General features: G+C 47.4%; 1 protein-coding gene across 2 annotated transcripts; it reads right to left on the bottom strand.

Annotated features, from left to right (window-relative positions):
* Positions 1-4,529: 4,529 nt before the first annotated feature.
* LOC144093928 (uncharacterized) lies at positions 4,530-11,408 on the bottom strand. Of its 2 annotated transcripts, none has more exons than XM_077627688.1 (4): positions 11,314-11,408; positions 10,684-10,782; positions 9,394-9,639; positions 4,530-9,060 (listed from the first exon to the last, which is right to left on the bottom strand). In XM_077627688.1, exons 2-4 carry the CDS (start codon positions 10,702-10,704, stop codon positions 7,714-7,716), a joined length of 1,614 nt encoding a protein of 537 aa, XP_077483814.1. In that variant the 5' UTR covers positions 10,705-10,782; positions 11,314-11,408; the 3' UTR covers positions 4,530-7,713. The 2 variants fall into 2 exon arrangements, with proteins under 2 accessions (XP_077483814.1, XP_077483815.1); XM_077627689.1 differs by having other exon boundaries at positions 10,693-10,782.
* Positions 11,409-19,986: the final 8,578 nt, after the last annotated feature.

The raw sequence follows: 19,986 nt of genomic DNA, 5'->3' as shown, positions 1-19,986 counted from the left end.
ATAGAGAAACGTGCTATATAATATATACTATGAACATGCTGTGAAGTATGTTTCTCTATGCCTGAGTCGCTTTGGGACGTTAAACCCCTATAAATGAAGTGATCTCGTGCTTTCGCATTTGTGCACGTAAACAGACCTAACATGATCGCCCACCGATGTTATAAGCGTAATGCGGCCTGCAACTTGAGACTGGTCTGCATATTTTGTTAGTGACGAGATGAAGTGGCTCGATTGGGAAGAGGTCAAACAAGAAAGATCGTTTGGAGCCCACGGCTGTATCCCGCCCCAAAAACACAACCTGTTCTTCTTTTACGATAATAGTGTACGGCTGCGTAGTCTGCAAATAGTGCAACAATTTCCAGTGTATTTTTTAACTGCAGACTTTAGCGTCCCGAAGCGACACACGAATTATCATGGACGCCGTAGTGGAGGGCTCCGGATCGATTTAGAACACCTGTTATTCATTAACATTCGCTTACAAGGGCGTTTCTGTATTTCGCCTACACTAAAATGTGACCGCGACGGCTGGGATTTCTTCTCGCTACCTTTGGATCAGCAACCGAATGCCAAAGCCCCTCGCGGAGGACGAAAATGGCGTAAGATTTTCGCGCAAGACCTGGTACAACGAGAACAATTGGATTAAAAGGCAATATACAAAATTATTCGTTAAATTTTTATACAGAGCTCTTCTGCCCAAAAGTCTCACTTCTTGGGTTCAAATTAATGACGAGTGCAAGACGCAAGAAAGTTTAATTACATTTACACTATGAAAATCAAGCATCATTTTTCCTCTCTCTTCCTTCGCAAAATTTTCTCCGTCCGTCTGTCCGTCCGTCCGCAGAACGCGGCAACTTTAACAAAAATAAAATTAACAGGCATCAATGTGATTTCTGCGGAGGGGAATGCGTTAGCATGTGCAATTCGATTTCGTGTGTGTTTTTTGTTGATGAACTCAGCTGATCACACCAATAACAATTTAGGCTTCTTAATATCTTGTAGCGCTGGTTCAATTTTCCGCCTTTCCGCGTGACTTTCCCGATGTTCGTCAGATGGCGCTCCATCACTTCAGGTTTATAGTTCATAGTTTATGCTGTTTAACATCGCGGAGCGACTCAGGTTATGAGCAGCGCTGTAGTGAACGGCTCAGGGTAATTTCGACCACTCTGGGTTGTTTACGTGCCCTCACATCGCATGCACCTGCGCCTCTTCCATTTCACCTTCATCGAAGGCGGCCGCGCGGCGGTCGGAGCACCGTATCCACTATTTTAACGCGACAGCGTTAAGGGCCCCGTGTCGCAGAAAAGCCGGTGTCGTCGGCGGCGTTGGCCGTGAGAAAAAATCCCTTCTCCTCCTCCTCCTCGCAATCTACTCCACTGCCCCAACAGATAGTGCGCGACGGCAGCTCCTCCCGCTCATTTCGTTCGGGCGCAGTGGGGCCGTGCGGGCATGCAGGAATCACGCGGTGAGCGGCGAACAACGCAGCGCACATCCAAAGCGCGTTCACCACGAAGCTTGCGGCTGTTACGTCTCGCCTACGACGCGCGGTATAGCCGGCGCGGATGCAACGGACGCCGCGGCTTCGTTCATCGCGGCCGCAACGCCTCCCGCCAAGCGCGTCCAGGCAGGTTTCAGTGCCACGTGTCGTCGTGCGTGCGGGTGTGTGTGTGTGCATGTTGGTGCCCACGCTTGTCAAAGCGCGGCAGCCGGGGAGAGGAGCTCCCCAACTGGGAGGCGAGGAGGTCTGACCGGCGCCGGCCTGGCGGACGCGCCCGTCACGTCTGGACATGTTCAAGCGTCGCCGTATCGGACGCCTCTTCCCAAGCCGTTCCTTCTTGCCCTCGACTCCGTGGGTATAAAGGGGGCTGCCCCGGACGCCAACGGGAGACTTCGATTTCTTCCTGCGAGTAACGTGGTCGCCCTGACCGGCTGCTCTTTTGCGATGCCAGAATAAACAAGTTGTTCTGTTGCCAGTCGACTCATCCTTTGCCGGGACCTTCGGATGTTTCCTGCTTTGCCCCAGGCCGCCAGGCCAACGCTACCCTTGGGGCTTGCAACCCTTTTGCAACACGGCTTGCTGCCCGTTCGTTCGACGCGGAAGCTGTGCTGGCGTTCGTGGCATCGGGTTTGCCGAGAACGATGTGCCGACGAACTACGACTGCAACTTGAGTCCCGCACGTTTCGGCAAGGCGCCCGACAGCGCTTCGACGTGGTTTTCCGCTCCGCGCGTCCGTTTCACCGTACGTAGCAGAGCGATTTGTCTAACGGGAAAGACGTCGCGCCGAACGGGCGATGGCGTTCCGTGGACTCCCTGGCAGTGCTGCAGCACGCTGTCGCGTTTCACTCTTAAAGGCGAAGCTTAAGCGTCCTCCAATTTATTTATTTTTTTTTTTTTTTGCTGGCGGCAGACCACCGAGTTTTTAAACTACTCGCACACACCAAGTCAGGCAATTACACCACACTCGTCTTTCCCGGCTCAGCTTTCCCGAGCAATCTCTCGTGACCATCATCAGCGAGTTCTAGCACCGCCGTGCGGTAACTAATACGGCTAGGCAAGCATGGCAACGGTAGCAGCGGTAACGCGTAGCCATATCTGTCGTATGGCTGTCCAGCTTCGTCTATTAATTGAACTGCCACCTGTTGGTGTGGTCAGCTTGCTCACAATCCAGTGAGCAAGTTGTGATGAAGCCACAAGGTCGTGACCTAAGTGGCCCACCTATAGGCTGCTTCTCCGGGGTTTCGCTCACAAAACGACGACGAAGCCAGATTTTCTGCAGAACGGGAGGCCTAGCGCTGTCGCGTTAAAAAGGTAGGAAAGGTCGCCCTTCGGCTGGCTGTACACCATCAACCTCGGTAGTGCAGTGCATTAGGAGCCTAAACCAAAAAATCCAATGTACCATGTCCCGGTAATAAGGAAGGTGGGGCGGGACTTCTGTCATGGTGGCGGCGCCGCGACGGTGGAATTTGTGGCGAGGACTTCCGCGTAACGTTGTCTTAGTGGAGATTCCTTTCGGCAGATAGGATGCTCGACAACCGCAGGCGAAGCACCCTCGAGAAATTGTTGGACAAGAGTCGGAATCCTGCTAAACAGTTTAAAGGAGTATAGGCACCTAACCTTTGGGTGCGTGTTTTCGCCTTTGTATTGGTCCATAAAGCATCATTATACTTGTATTACAACGTGGTATTCTCTTACGGCCGCTAAATAATTTATAACCGAATATTTAATAATAATAATAATTGGTTTTTGGGGAAAGGAAATGGTGCAGTGTCTCATATATCGTTGGACACCTGAACCGCGCCGTAAGGGAAGGGATAAAAGGGGGAGTGAAAGAAAGGAAGAAAGGTGCCGTAGTGGAGGGCTCCGGAATAATTTCGACCACCTGGGGATCTTTAACGTGCACTGACATCGCACAGCAAACGGGCGCTTTAGCGTTTTGCCTCCATAAAAACGCAGCCGCCGCGGGTTCGAACCTGACAACTCCGGATCAGTAGCCGAGCGCCCTAACCACTGAGCCACCGCGGCGAGTACCGAATTTTTATTGTCATGCTGTTTCGGCTCTAACAGTCGAACGATGGCTGTGACGCCAAAGCGTGCTTTATATATATATATATATATATATATATATATATATATATATATATATATATATATATATATATATATATATATATATATATATATATATACCCAAGCAGCACAGGTCATCGGCCCAATATTGCAACAGGATGGTCCCATCCTTGTCCTTTGTAGGGCCAGCTTTGCCAATACAGTTCCAATGCTGGGCCAATTACTTATCCGTCACGTGACACATGAAAACTGGGATCTAGTCGCAGCTTCGTCGTTTTTATTAACTTCAGTGCTAAAGCCAGCCTGCCTCAAGAGCCGGAAAGGCAACGAATGTAGAAGCACCGATTAAAGTGCAGCTTTTTTTTTTGTGCCTCACGTGACCTATTAACACACTTAGACGTCACAGTCATCTTTCGACTGTTGAAACCGGAACAGCATGACAGAAAAGTTCCATTATAAATCATTTAGCGGTCGCAGGCGAATAGACAAGTACGCGTTAGCTCACGACGTTAACGTAACAGGAGGAGCCTTGCGGGTAAACAGCGCAGCGTGTGCAAGGCGCGGTGTTATAACGCTGTGCAGATTTTTATTCTCGTGGGATTCTCCTTGAAAACTGGATGCTTTTAATGGTATAGCTAACTGGCGCGTCCTTTAATATCAAAGAAATTAGCGAAGCCCTTTTGTTGTCTGCAGCGCGGTCGTAATTACATGCAGCGATAACAACTGTTACAAACGAGAAAAATATCCGCAATGCTGGGCAAAAAATGGTTTATTTCAAGAAGTACAATTTGATCATCAATATCACAGAATACCTGCTCGATTCTCAGCGCGCTTACATCATTGATGGAGTGGCGTCACAGTACTTACGCATACACTCAACGTTACCGGGACAAAACAAATTGCACATACATACATACATACATACATACATATATATATATATATATATATATATATATATATATATATATATATATATATATATATATATATATATATATCGTCACGTACACAGCATCACTCGACAGGCGCATGCGTCAAGATAATAAATGGACAGAAAAGATGGCACTCAACGCTCGACACGATTACACTGCCTTCCCAACTCCATCTTACCGGGTGCAAATGCGAGAACATTTATCTAGGGACTGATGCCGCTTATGTCGGTTCGAGTTATACGCCCTGTATCTTTTCAAATGTTTTAGCATAGCGCGTGCCGCCGGAGGGCACCCGCTGACTGGTCCTGGCGCGGCATGCAGGCGTGCGCAGCTCGCCGGCACCTGGCGGCGATCTGCGCTAAGCTGAAAGTCTATTACGAGAAATTTCGCATACCGGAGACGTTGCCCATGTTACGTACGCGCAATGGTTCTACCCGTCCATGCGCTTGCCGCGTGCTGCGCAGCTCTCGTACGTAAAACCGGTATATGTCTCCGGTATGCTAAATCTCTAATTGGTCCTGGATACACTGAAAGCGCGGCCGCACAGGCGTTTCAAGGATACCGCGCAGCGTACGACCGGAATCAACTTCCTTCGACCATCGCACATCCCGGGAGGGGAGTATGTTAAAATTATAGAAAGGCGCTGCGATTCTCAGCGGGACACCAGAACTATACGCACTGACGTGCAAGGGTGGAGGGAAACAAAAAGGGAAGTGTGTCCATTTTCCTAATCCCTTTGTCACGGTATGAAAAAAAATTGGTTTTTGAGAAAAGGAACTGCCGTAGTAATGGTCTCCAATCTCGGTGGACACCCGAACCGCACCGTGAGGGAAGGGAGGAAGGTGGGAGTGAAATAAGAGAGCAAGTGGTGCCCTAGTGCCTCATGGTATGGTACTGTCCAAGGGCCCACAGGGGTAAGGTGGGGGGTGGCACCTGAGCTGATGGCACCCTGGTTCATTCTTTCCACTTATTTAACTTCGGTCTACTCTCCCTCATCTATCTTGAAGAGGACAGTGACAGTGGCCCATTTGGTGCCCTCAACAGGCCAGCACACCTTCTTTATTCGCACAGCCACTTACTACTAAAAGCTTGTCCTTCCACTCCTCCCACCGCATCCATTTCAAGGGCAGGCAGCTTTTCAATCTGTCACCAGGATGAACCTCACCGCCCCAACAGTCTCCCATTATCTACCTGCAGGCATGCATGCATCGTCTGGACGATGAAAATGTGTTGGCTAAAACATTCAGTGATATGCATTATTATTTATGCTATTTTCATCAAGATTGACTAAAGGGTTTTGACCTTGTGTGCACAAGCACTAGCACTGTTCTCCTGAAAATGTGGTTACATAAATGCAAATAAAAACCCCAATAAGGGATATCGGCTTTTAAACAGCCACGCAAACACACCCAGTTTCACAGCAGGACCACATTATTTCCACAAACTGGTAGGAATGACAGGAAAGATTAAACAACTTTTCCCGCAGTTTCGATTCTACAATGACTATCATGAATTTTCATCTAACATAATGGTTTCCACTCTGAGTTAAATGTGAGCAATGTACCTGGGAAAACAAAAGTGTTAACCACTGCCCATATCGTAGAGCACATCTCACCCAAGTTCAATGTTTAAATGAACAATGCACAATTTTATCCACTGCAACATAAATGGCACTGACAGGATGATTCACAATAAGTCTGAAGTTGTGGCACAAAGGCTTTTACCATTCATAAGAAAAAACATTGGCACAAGTTAAAATTATAACGAGTGGAAAGGATTTAAGCCAGCAGAGATCAGCTTTTTGCATCCCATCATTTCCATGCCAGACAAAGCTGATATGAGGCGATGACCACTAGCACCACAACAAGCAGCTGGACCAAGAGTGGACCAGGTTATTTCCCACAAGTGTGCTTTTGTGCTCACCAAAAACTTACCAAGCAATAAACCACTCTACTTGCCGATGTGCCATCATTAACACAGTGACATCAACAAGTTTCTAAGTTGAATAAGCCAATAAGAAAACAAGCTCTGGCAGAAAAGTTACACCTCAAAACAATTTTAGAGGCTGTGTCTGCTGAGACTATTCCAGTACTGACTGTTCACTTCAAATACAAACAAACACACAAACAAAACATGCTAAGTATGAAATGCTTGTTGCATTCACGTCTTCCTGAAAGTCCTCAGTTTAAGATAGCTATCTGCATGGTGCACTGCAGACTGACATCTTGGAAAGTAACTTTATAATAAGGTTATGGCCTAGCTATTCCTGATATGGCACTGGGGATACAGGCTGCAAAACAAGAAGAGAATAATAGGGAATGAGCACAACACAGTCTTGTAAATAGCCTGTGTCAGCAGCAATTATTGATGTGCACACACGATCGAGTAAAATGTTTGCGATACACTTGGAATGGGTATGGTATAACACACTACTTCGTGTGAGCAAAGTATGAATTAAGAGATCCAGCTAGAGCTTTGAAATGGTGTTGTGCTCAATTCAAGTATTGAAATAAGTAAGCAATGCCCGTATCGGAAGTTTCAGCACTAAAATAAGTACGTTGCTTGTGCTGTAAAAATGAAATGCGTTTTGCACCTTCAACATAAGATGTAAACAAAATACCTATGCCTTGCTGACATGGGAGACAGGACTCCAAAGCTTATCTGCTTTCATGGACTACCAGCACAAAAGGAATGTAGAAGGAATGCTATTAACACTGACTTTACATTGGGACTGTTACACACATGACATCAATCCGCAAAGAACTGAAGCGCTCACCAGTACTGCAGCAAACAGATCGCTGAGCTACAATGTAACCTGAATAAACATTCAAACTGCCAACACAGGTAAAGCAGAGCCTCTGTTTTACATCTGCCTGAAGAAAAAGTCATCATTGTAACGTGTTCCATGAACGTTAATGTACAGAATATCATTTATAAAGAACATTTCCCCAGGTTCCTGTGATAGAAAACCTTTCACTGCTTCTCAAAATTATTGTCAGATAGGACAAAAACACAGAAAACATAAACAATCACAGGATATATTAATTAAGCTCAATTAGAGTGGAATAATCTTCGTATTCATCAAGGTTTCTGTACATTCCAGCACAGGCAATAATACCACAAGTTGTAACTGATACGGCTTTCCATATTACAAATCGCTGCCACATTTCTTACACAGCATTACGTACTTTGACTCTGACTAAGAAATGAAGGTTAGCCCAACCTTGCCAACTGAAGAACTTTTTCCAGTACTGCATCGACAGTCTCATCACTATCAAGGAGTTTCCCAGCAACATCATCCTCAAGGACCTGTGTAAAGAGTACCTTGCAGTTTTCTCTCAGCCTGTCTGCAAGTGAATCACAATGAGACTGTGATGGACTACAGCCACAATGGCGAATAACGGCCTCCAGGAGGTCACAAAGATCTGCATTGGGCCAACCCAACTGCTTGAGTATCGGTTTTTCAATGAGAAAGCAGAGGAACTCCTGCACGCGACTTTTGAGATCATCACAATCCTCCTCTGGCTCAACTTGCAGCTCTTCAGTTTTAAGACAAATGCTGCCACCATGCAGTGAGTGACAGGACACATCAGAGCCAAGTGACTGTTTCTTTTTGAAGGTATGGTTCTCTGCAGTGTGCACATCTGCACATGAATTTTCAGTGCACAGCTTTTTCTTACTTGATGGCATGACGCATGACTCCTTCACAACTGGGTGACTCTCAGTGTTTTGAGTTTGGTGGAATGTATTACTCCTGACATGCTTTCCATCGGTGATAATTTTGCATTCTCGCTCCTCAATGCTCATGTCGGCTGGTGCATCATCTCGGCCAGGTGACATTTCTGATGCGGGACAATGAGATATCACAGAGCCTTCTAAGCATACATCTTGAGCAAAAGCCCTAGGAGAACATGAATTGTCTGAACCTGCCGTTATGAGTGCCAAGCTGCTCCATGCCGGGTTAAGACCACCCAGGAGCTTCCTGACTAAGCCATGTCGCAGCTCTTGATGTGTGAGGAGATCGTCTTTACGAGAGAACTTCTTGCCACATGTGGCGCACTCAAAATGCCGCTGGCCCTCATGAACGCAGCGCACATGTTCCTTCATGCGAGCTTTGCGTGAGAAAACATGACCACATATGTGGCAAGGAAAGCCATCGACACCCGTATGAGTAACAAGGTGTGCCCGGAGTGCCACTGCCTGGATGAAGTCCTTGGAGCAGTGAGGGCACTTGTGAGTGCGAACTCCAGTATGGGTGGGAATGTGCCTATTGAGCGTGCCTTTCAGGGAAAACCTGGCAGGGCAATGCGGGCAGGTGAAAGGCTTCTCTTCTGAGTGGCAGAGCTTGTGCTTGTTCAGGGCACCTAAGGAGACGAAGGCCTTGGAACATTCAGCGCACTTGAAAGGACGCTCACCCGTGTGCATTCGCTTGTGGATCTCCAATTGGGATAGCGACCAGAAGAGTCGGCCACAATGGTTGCACTCGAAGCGCTTTAGTGAAGACTTCTGATTACTATCAGATGCTACGCTGTGCGTTTTGATGTGGTGGTCCAGTTTTGTCTGAAATTCCAGCAACATACAAGAACTATTTATTGCCAGAATAAAAAGCACAGCTGAGCATACCAGGTAAAAAAAATTATTACGTAAATTGATTAAAAAATGCTCAGAGGGAGTGATGGATCTCTACTGCTGACAGTGTAGTGAAACATCAGTTATCTACAGGTTTAATGATTCCTTGTAGTGCTGTAGCAACATGCTACAAAAAGTGCTCAAACACCATGTGGTGCCTTGAACTTCATAACAACAGCATCAAGACAGTTGCATTTAGCAGATAGTTGGTTGATAGTCAACAATGTAAGGTGTTTTGGTCAACAGCACTAAATGTGCACTTACCTTCGAAGAAAAAACTTTACCGCATGTAGAGCATGGTAAAGAAAGTCTTTGTTCCCCTGAACACACAGCATTTTGCAGGTGCCTTGCCAAGTGATATTTTCGACTAAAGGTCTTTTTGCAGATGGAGCACAAGAGCTGCTGTGAAGCACCGCTGCAGTTTCCAGGGCTTCTAGAAATGAGACCCTGCTCACACTTCACATCATCACATTCATGTTTTTCTTCCTTTGCATCCCACAGATGAGCACCCTGCACAGACGAGAAATTTAAATGCTGAAATATTGATCAAGCTCTACACAAAATACAAATATTATATGTAAAATCTTAGCAAGAAATAATCAGGCTGCATGATTTGCCCCTCACTTGTATACCGGTTCCCTTACGGTTTCCCTAAAGATGAAAAGATCTTGAAAGCTGAGGACAAACATTCTCGTTACCTTACACAGGTCTACATCTTCAGGGATGGCATAAGTAGTGGTTGCACTAAAGTACTACTGAAGCTTCTAAATATTCCACAGTTTAACAAAGTAACAGCTGTGAACTGCCCCATTAAATATATCAAAGCAATTTTGTATCATTTACACTGAAAGGTAGGTCGAGCAGTCTTTAGACTGGAATACATGATGATTGCAGTACAACAGCAGTTGTCCAAGGAATGGGGAAAATGACAATTTGCATTGTAATCTCTATATACACGTTCGCAATATATTGACAATTACGAGACTCCACAAGACCAAGCCTGAATTATAAATATTATTCAGTTCTATTTGGGTAAGAATGACAGCCAGTTTGCATCTCCTACTAACACCATGGACAGTGCACATTAAAGCAGTGCACTAAAAGGCTTCAAAATTCCTCACCCTGCCTTAGCTCAAAATTTTATCCTTCAGAAGCACAAGCCGAACAGCTTTTTTTAAGCAAATAAACTTTTCCTTGTAACAAACACCACACTTATTTTACTTTACGAACATATACTTCCCAGGCAGGGAGCTATATTGCATTTGCTGGTTGATGAGATGAAATATGGTAACAAGGCAACCAAGTGACCATAAAAACCAAACTAGTAATCCTCCTTACAGTGATGTCCGTTAGCAAAGTAAATTACAATGAAGACAGGTTTTTGAAGGTCTTGAGGCAGGAGACTCATGTGGTCCCTGTTCTGTAACTCACTACCCACTACTGTATGCTAAAATGTGGTCACAGGCGAAAGTTTGTGCAAGAATAAAACTCATTTGCAGTATTTGCGCATTCGTCACCAAAGCAGCCACATTCCTTCAAAACACCCAAATGCACCTTTCGCACCTTGGTTGGCATCACTTTTGTCAGGTGCACCAATGCCGCCACGGTTGCGCTTCTTCCGAGATCAATCTGCGCGATCAGGCCATTCTGCGGCTGAAAGACGAGCACAAGACATTTTTGTGAGTACAATTCATATCTTCCCAGCACACAGGAGCACCTCGAGTGCACAAAAAAGAGGAACTGTGCTTGTGATTTACCAAGTAGATTAATCTATGTATAGCGCTACTAACAATTTCACCGCCTTCAGATGAGCGCTCAAAACGGCAGCATCACGATTACCACAGCTACCCCATCGTCAACCACGTTGTTCAAAGCAATCACATCACTGTGATCGAATTTGTGCACCGCCGCTCGTAACCTGGACCATGACAAGAAATACCTAGGTGCACCGCTCATTGCACATGCCTGGTCCGAATCTATGCATGTCCATCGGGTAAAGCCTAGTTTATCAGACTCCTTACTAACGCTCGCGCAGGGAAGACGCCTTCCTCCGTGCGGCGCATGCATCACATAGCGGCCACTGACAGATCGCAGCAGCACACTGGTTTCATGGGGAATTTCGCGCACTTAGAATGTATAAGAACTCGGAAGTTGCATCGAATTAAACGGTTCGACAGAACTCACAATGTCAAAGCATATCGATGCTCCTCGTGTCACATGTCCGGAGCGATCGGCACAAAGGCGAACCGAGACGGGAAGCTGACAAGCTTTTCCCCTCCTCCAGCGTGTTTCGGTTTGTTTTTTCTTTGTTTCTTTGTTTTGGTTGCTTTGAGTGCACACTGCCACCACTTGTTGGCGCGGCGGTTGGCACGCTCGAGGCGCCGCTCGGCGGCTTTTGAGTTAAACGGCTCAACGCGGGAAATACAAGAAGTGCAGCCTACCATGTTCTCGAGAGTGGGTATAAACATGAGATACATTAAAGAAAAGGCGCCGTACTATCTGTAGCAGTGGCGTAGCCAGAAATTTTCTTCCGGGGGTGTTATACGGACTCGATAAAAAAAATAAAAAGAAAGAGAGCCTGCGCGCAAACAATGCCTTAGTAATTTTTCTGCTTTATTAAAGCCGATGGGTTAAATGTTTCCTCCACTGCAATATCTAAATAAAAATACGAGTGCACACAGGACTCCGGGTCCTAGGACTTGATTGGTAACGTACATTTATTTTCTTACCAAAAAACTCATACAAAAAATCTCGGTTATTGACAATGCATAATATACAAAACAAAAAAATATGCTCCTGTGTCCGGCCGCAGAGGCGTTTTAAAAACAAAAGCACTTTTTATTTTCGCGATTGTAATGATCATTTGAGGACAATGCAAAGGATGAAAACGTAGGCTGACGTGAAAAGGTGTGTTTAATTGTGTGAGCTGTGCCTACAATTAAAAGTAGTGTCATGCGTCGAACGATCGCGAAGAGTGACACTTTCCTGCAATAGCTTCCGCTCCCTATTATAGAGCCGCGACAACGTACATCAGTTTTTTCCGTGAATAAACAACAGAGAACAAGGGAGGGCATGCAGCCCTCAGAAAATTTCGGGGGGTGTTCTGGCACCGAACCCCCCCCCTACACCCCTTCGTTTGGCTACGCCGGTGATCTGTAGGAGAAGCAAACGGGTCACGAAGGCGGCTGTAAAGTTTTATTTCAGCTCAGCTTTACACGACATTCAGAAAAAGTCAGTGCAACAAGTACGGTCTACGTTGCTTTGCATTTATGGATAAAGTTGACTTCTACTGCTATGCCAGGTTCCAAGAAATAAAATGTTAACTTCGTTCCCGCAGCCCATTTACTTTAGCTGCCTCGGATATCGGCCAGGTCTCTTGGCTGCCCCCACCTCTGTTTTTCGAGCTGGGTAGTGAGCTTGGCATAGGCGCCGACTGCGGGAGGGCTAGAGGGCTTGAGTCCCCCGCCTCCCCCCTCCCCTCCCCCCTAAAAAAAAGTTTTACAGGGGGGGGGGGGCAGCCTCAGCCCCCCCCCCCCCCCCCCCTTACGGAGACTGAGCGATGGGGTCAAGGGGCAGCATATCTTCTGCTATGGACTGGCACGAGACCTTTTACTGTGGAGAAAAGTCTTTTTTTCCAAATGCTAAGTATTCATTAAAAACTGCCCATTGGACACCAGACAAGACAGCTGCTTCAGCATATTAACGAGCACTGAAGCCTACTAAATCCGCCTTCTTTAAGGCAGCCCTCCTGAACACGCTGAAGACTACTCCGAAACGCTTCTGCAACATAATCAAACCTGGAAACACCAAAGTGTCGTTATTGCACCCACCGGCGAACCTGCTCCCGACCACCTCTGTGCTACTGTACTAAATTGTACGTTTCCTTCTTCATCCAATGTTATCCAACGTTCCGATCTCCAACTGTGCGATCATTTCGCAATGGATCCCACCATGTTCGACTTGCAAGATCATACCGATTATCGATTGGAAACTAACACCTTCTAGCGGAATTGCCGGTATAAACGGCAAATTATACGGAATGCTAAAGAGTATAGTTCTAGCATCATGAAATGGATATTCTCAAAATCGTATCATCATGGTGTACTACTGCAGATTGGGAGACTGCTGTGGTCATACCACTACATAAAGCCGGAGATAAACAGAATACATGCATGTAACCATTTACCAATATCTTTGAGATCAATAGCATGCAGAATAATGCTACATGCATTTACACATTTTGTTAATTTTCTGGAAGATAATTTCTTTTCTTTAACACAGCATGACTTCCGAAAGTTTTTCTCTTTTGACTCTCAACTACTTTCCTTCACTTACGGCTTGCACTTTTATTTGGACTCCGCCTTTTCATATATTTCGCATATTTCTTGACTTTGCTGAAGCATTCCATAATAACTCACTGCTATCACATAAACTAATAGAGTGGAACGCGGCAGCGTGTCACAGCGGTGCCAGGGTATTACTCATGTACGCATCAGTACACAAAGACGCATCACGAAGTCAAAGGCCACAACACATTCACTGGGTCCACTTTTGTTCAGTTCGTACCAAAGAGCCTCGTAGCGAGACATTGCCCGTTAGAAGATGGTTAGAAAAAAAAGGGGAATCTTTGTGACCACGGTTAATTGCCTCCTTCGTGATGCTCCAGAAACGATTGAGCATTCTTTCATCGATTGTAAAGATGCAGTGCACTTCTGGGATATCTTGCAACGGCACTGAATAAAAAGACTTTGTTTGACAACGTATTTTGTGTCATATCTCACTGCACTACCATTTGTTGGTGAACCTTTCGACATGTTCTTTCTGATTGGACTACACAGCCTCTGGAGAACGCGATGATGGACGGACATTGTGGGCCTGCAGCTTCTACAAGGGACCACTTCAGCAGAATGATTGTTCAGCTAAAGAAACTGTACGCCCAGACTTAATTTGAGCCAGAGTGGCAACCACCACTCCTATAGTGCTGTGTTCTTCATTACCTTCTTTCTAGTGCGTCGTTGCTTGCTTAGGGGTGTCGTATTATGATGTAATAACGATGTGCCCTGTGTCGCGTCTTTTCTCGTGCTTCGTTGCTTAGCTGTGTCGTAGTATGCATTGTGTTGATTTGCAATTGTTTTCTTCGGTGTTCGTACATAGTTCATGTACATAGAACACTGCTTCACAGTAATAAATACCACGTTAAAATAAAAAAAGCCTTCGTGGCGTGTTCTGCACCTGCTAGCCTCATAATCTGAAATAATAATAATAATAATTGGTTTTGGGGGAAGGAAATTGGGCAGTATCTGTCTCACATCTCGGCTGACACCTGAACCGCGCTGTAAGGGAATGGATAAAGGAGGGACTAAAAGAAGAAAGGAAGAAAGAAGTACCGCAATGGAGGTCTAATAATAATAATTGGTTTTTGGGGAAAGGAAATGGCGCAGTATCTGTCTCACATCTCGGCTGACACCTGAACCGCGCTGTAAGGGAATGGATAAAGGAGGGACTAAAAGAAGAAAGGAAGAAAGAAGTACCGCAATGGAGGTCTAATAATAATTGGTTTTTGGGGAAAGGAAATGGCGCAGTATCTGTCACACATATCGGCGGACACCTGAACCGCACCGTAAGGGAAGGGATAAAGGAGGGAGTGAAAGACGAAAGGAAGAGGCGCCGCAGTGGAGGGCTCCGGAATAATTTCGACCACCCGGGGATCTTTAACGTGCACTGACATCGCACAGCACACGGGCGCCTAAGCGTTTTTCCTCCATAAAAACGCAGCCGCCACGGTCGGGTTCAGTCTGAAAGGCCGAGGTTCGATTTTTCGTATCTCCACAAGTGTTTTTTTTTTATTTGGAAGTTATCGAGTTACAACGCCGTAACCGGCTTTTCTATGAGACGAACTCCTTAACCCTGTCGCGTTAATACGACTTGCGTTTTTAATCTATCGTACAGATGGCCTGCTTTCGTGGTAGAGTCGATGGATAAGTATTCGGGGTACCGCTTTCCTTTTCATCGCGCCGCCGGGCTATGAGAGCATAGCCGGGCTTGGAAACAATATGCTGCCGCGGCCCAAAAACACCACACCTGATTATCTGCAGCGACTTTCCTTACACCGGCGGGCTTCCAAAGCATGTCCATGGGCTTCTCTGTAGTACCCACATACAAATATACGCTCGGTATTGCTTCAACGAGTCACAAACGTCATTGTTTGCCGTTTGTTCTGAGTGTCCGTTCACATTATCTCCGAAGTTATCAGTGGTAACTACGCAGAACTTTAATTTATAACTGATAATAACGATGTTGCGAAGCCGAATACACAGCGAACCAGGGACGCCATTTCAGAGCTGAACGTCAGTCAGGGGCAGCCATGAAGCGGGGAGAGGAGAATCGCGGCCCTCTTCCTGTGGGTGTAGGCCTCACGGACCTCGCAAAAGTGAAGAACTGTTTCTTGCTGCTCTTCTCCCGAAAAAGGTCATGTGCGACGGAAATGCGCGTGCGAACAGGCCAGCAGATGGCGCACTTCGCGTGTACCCCGACGACAGGCACGCGCCCTCAGATAGCGCTGACCAGAGGTTTGCCACAGTTCACGTGGTCTTTCCACTTTTGATCATACCTGTACGTACAAATACTTAGTTTCTATAATGGTGGTAGTGTTTTTTTATTAAAATAATAGTAAAAAGGAAGGAAAAGATTTTTGCTAGCCCAGGCATCTGCCATCGATACTGCAGCACCTGAGCTGGGGCAGCGGAAATAAAGGACAGCAGGCAGAATGGAGAAATGAAATGAAAGAGGTGAGGGGACAAGAAGAGAGGATAGGGGGAGAAGTAATATGTACAAGCTATTTACACAATAAGAAATGTGTCCAGGTTGTGCGCGTGATTAGTTCATTTTAGAGGAATTAAAACACACGCGCACAGCACTGTGTTGGCCTGGAGTGGGGGGTCCAGTTATTAATCATTCAAGGTAGAACTCGCGGAGCGTTCGGTCACTGCGTATAACTTCCTGACGGAGAACAGACGGGACGTCAAGCCCGTGTGTTCGAGGAATGCACAGAGGCTCACCAAAGTTCGCTCACGAGTGCGCGCACTGCCCTGCGGCCACAATAGCGTCTTGATCGAGTCTGGTAGTACGCCCTGCGCCCTATAGGCCGAGAGCATATCGCGACGAGCATCGGCGAACGCGGCACACTGTGAAGGAGCAGGCGTTCTAGTGTTTCCACTGCACCGCATCCGTAACACACATCACTCGTCGCGATTCCGTGATGCACCCGTCGTTCCCCGGGCCACACGCAGCCAATGCGCGCGCGGAGGATCATTGCACGTTGTGACCGTGTAAATGCGCGACAGCCGGTGATACTGTCGATGCGCTCACTTCCTGCGATGCGTGGGTCGGGGTGCTGCTTTCGGAGATGGTCGCGGATGGCCGCACGGACGTCTTCCAGCGCAAGGGGCAGATCGCTGGCAGGTAGTTGGTGTGCAGCGGTCGCGAGGTCGTCAGCTTATTCGTTGCCGGCGATGCCGCAGTGACCGGGCACCCACTGTGCACGCACGGCACAACCTCTCTGCGCGAGGCGCTCGATGCGCGAGCGTATTTCCCGCACTAGTGGGGTACCGCGGCCGTTAGATTGCAGGCGGCTGAGGGCGGCGCGGGAGTCGCACAGCAGATCACTCCTGGGCGGCGGAGGGCCGAGGATGAGCAGCACGTCCAGCCCGAGCCGGATCCCCATCAATTCCGCCGTGGTGGAGGAGCCCAGGAAGGTTGCGTGTTGCTGGCTGTGCAGTCGCAGGGTGGGGATGGTAGCCGCCGCTGCAAGGGAGCAGCTGTCGCGGGCCACTGAGCCGTCGGTGTACACGAGGAGATGGTCCTGGAGCTCCTCGTGTATGACGGCTCTGGCCAGCTGCTGCACAGCACAGAGGGGTGTGCTACGCTTTCCCGCAATGCCGACGATCTCTCCGAGGCAGCAGGCCAGGGCGCGCAGGAGCCGTAGGGGGGTGGGCCTTGTGTCAACTGCTCATACTTGAGCAGCGCCGCGCCCATTCGTGAGCGCGGGTGCGAGCTCATACGCTGCAGCAGCGAGCCTCCGTCCGGTGCGTGGTGACGCCGGTCGATGTGATTCAGTGCCCTGCGCGCTGCTTGGAGCTCAAGTGGCCGCGCTCCTGCCTCGGCCAACGTTGCGGCGCACTGCGAGTTTTTGGGCAGGGCTAGGCACACGCGCAGGGACTTGCGGTGCTGGAGCTCGAGTTTCTTCCAGCACGGCTTGTGCACCGTGACGAGCGGCAGCGCATAGAGCACCGCCCCCAAAGCTGCTGCATTGTATAGCCGAAGCGCGGCTTGCTGGGAGATGCCCTGGCCTCGAGCGGTGAGCTTGTGCACGTGGGCGGTGATCCTCTTCATCTGCAGACAGGCCTTGGTCGCCGCTGGGCGGAAGGAAAGGCGCCAGTCGATGTACAGGCCAAGGTACCGCACCGATTTACGCCAAGGAATCGGAGTCCCGTCCAGTGACAGTGGCGCAAGGTGCGCGCGCGAGCGCGAAACGCAGGCCATGGCCACCGATTTGTCCGCGCTCAGCGACAGACCAAGGCCGCGCAAGCTGGCATCGATTGCGGTCAGGGCTCCCTGAAGGCACCCCCGCACGCGGATCGCCTCGCCCGGTGGTCCCCGGCACCACAGAGCTATGTCGTCTGCATATATGGACATGTACACATGGTGTCGGCCGCTCGTGGGGAGGGAGGCCGGCACCACCGACATGGCCACATTAAACAGAAATGGTGATAAGACAGAGCCCTGCAGCACGCCCATGTCCACCGGGCTAATGCCGATCCACTGTTCATGGAGGACACATGTGGATCACGTGGCTATCAAAATTGGCAGAGAGCCGAATTTAATTTAGAGAAATCTTGCGAAATCGTGTCTGCCGTGCCAAGACGAACTGCTTTCGAATTAGCCTTTTATTAAAACTATAAACAATGGAACCAGTTTTTGAAAATGCAAGTGTGCTGTTTAAATGAAGATGTGTTAATTTCTAACTTGCATCAAACCTGGTCTAAAGACTTGGAGCAGTGCGGGACAATTCTTGAATGAGGAATAAACAATGGTGTTGTGTCTATGCACGCCACCAAAAGGTAATGTAATGCGCTCGTCCCCTGTCATCTATTTTGCGCAGTAATTTCGCTATTTTGCATTTTCATATTAACAAAATACAACTGTTAAACCACACACAACAAATTATCCGTGATGTGCATACTTGTGTACATGCTATGTAATGGGTGCTTTCAGCTTTTCATATAAACCAACAGGGGCGGAGTTTTGTACTTTTTATTGACAATCACTTGGCATAAATGCTTCACAATGACCAGAGGCGTGCATCTAAGCCTACTATAATATTTTGTACACAGTTTGCAGCTCCATGGAAGGGGCCTTCTACGCTATGACATAAACGTGACGCAAAATGCAGTAACAAACTGCCGACGTGCCTACAACTAGCACAATCATAAGAAGACAAACAACAACTAAAGTAGAAAGGAGGTCAAAGTCGAATCATTTCTTTGGCCTTGTGTGCGAAAATTTTAGGGTGGCCCATCGCTAGCCAAGCAAATTTCTTTGGTTTAGTTAGCTGCATTGAGAGTGTTTCAATCAACATACCCTGCATAAACTTGAGGTCATCGCTCCTGCAAAAACGGTGGACTTCAATACTTCGAAGAGATATGGCAGACTATAAAGCAATGAGGTACGCATCGATGCATGAAAATGCTGTGTTGAATACTCAATTTCGCGAATCTGAACATATGCAGTACCTTGAAACCCTTAATTGCGGGCACGTGTCGTTCTGTTTGATGATGACATACAAAAGCTATTGAATTCAGCACTGTCTAGAAATTCATGAATTAACGGTGCGGTCCTAGCTTTCTTCGAACACGGTGTGAAGGGTGTTCACTATAGTCGGATACAACTTAAATCTGCAGTAAAGCTCCGGCCGCATTCAGGACCGCCGTACAGAATTCCCATGCGACGACAACGTAGTCCGCAGTTAAAATTTTGTTCCCTAAACAAGAAGGTAATCATAAGGCGAGATTATAAGGTCAAGAATTCTGATGTCCTTGGCTTGTTTGATATAGTGAAACACTGAAAAGCTGATTTCGTTTATTGTTGTGATTAATAAACTGAGTAACACAAGACGCCGCAGACTACGGCAGATTGTTACCAACTACTGCTGTTTTAAAAGCTATATCCTACTATAGTCTGTATATTTTTGAGAGCTGGTTTCGGGCGGCTTTACTGCACTGCTCGTTTCTAGTATTATCTCAAAGAAATAGCTGCATTTGTTTTGATAATCTGAAGCGTTGTTGTCACTAGCGGAACCTGGTGGAAGGGGCACGAACTAATAAATTTTTATGAATTCTGCGCATGCGTTGGTGAAAAACCCAGAAGCAGACCATAATTACAGCATACTATGGCCATTATTTCACAGGATGATGGCTAAAGCTGGCGCTTTCAACGATGTGCTGTACATGTCAGCAAAGGTATTGGCTGGGCAGACAGGAAAGTTAGATTTCCTTGGTACTCATGGCGACCTGTGCTGCGGCTGTTACGGACAGATCACAAATGCAAGCAATTTGTAACAGGCACCGTGGGCCCGCCTCGTTCTGGCAACAAACTGAAAAGCGTTGTGCGTGCAAGGCATAACAGTGTGCGCAAGCAAACATCAAAATACATTCATTTTTGGTGCAATAAAATGCGACGTGGTGCAGTATGCCTAGTGTACTGAAACGTACGGTACTCTCCATGATCGTCGGTGAAACAATAGTGATGTCCACTAGACATCTTATGCACAGCCCTGTCAAACGTTAAGCGAGCAACGCG

Source organism: Amblyomma americanum, chromosome 6 (assembly GCF_052857255.1).
Source record: "Amblyomma americanum isolate KBUSLIRL-KWMA chromosome 6, ASM5285725v1, whole genome shotgun sequence".
Taxonomy (NCBI): domain Eukaryota; kingdom Metazoa; phylum Arthropoda; class Arachnida; order Ixodida; family Ixodidae; genus Amblyomma; species Amblyomma americanum.
The sequence above is the reverse complement of the archived record's forward strand: the minus strand, read 5'-3'. Positions and strand labels throughout refer to the sequence as shown.

What these genes read in the sequence shown, in the direction of transcription:
- LOC144093928 (XM_077627688.1), bottom strand. Translation starts at nt 10,704, where the DNA reads ATGCCAACCAAGGTGCGAAAG. An exon ending in TGCCAACCAAGGTGCGAAAG is followed by an intron (nt 9,640 to 10,683) that starts GTGCATTTGGGT and finishes TCGTCTGTGCAG; the next exon opens with GGTGCTCATCTGTGGGATGC. An exon ending in GTAAAGTTTTTTCTTCGAAG is followed by an intron (nt 9,061 to 9,393) that starts GTAAGTGCACAT and finishes CTGGAATTTCAG; the next exon opens with ACAAAACTGGACCACCACAT.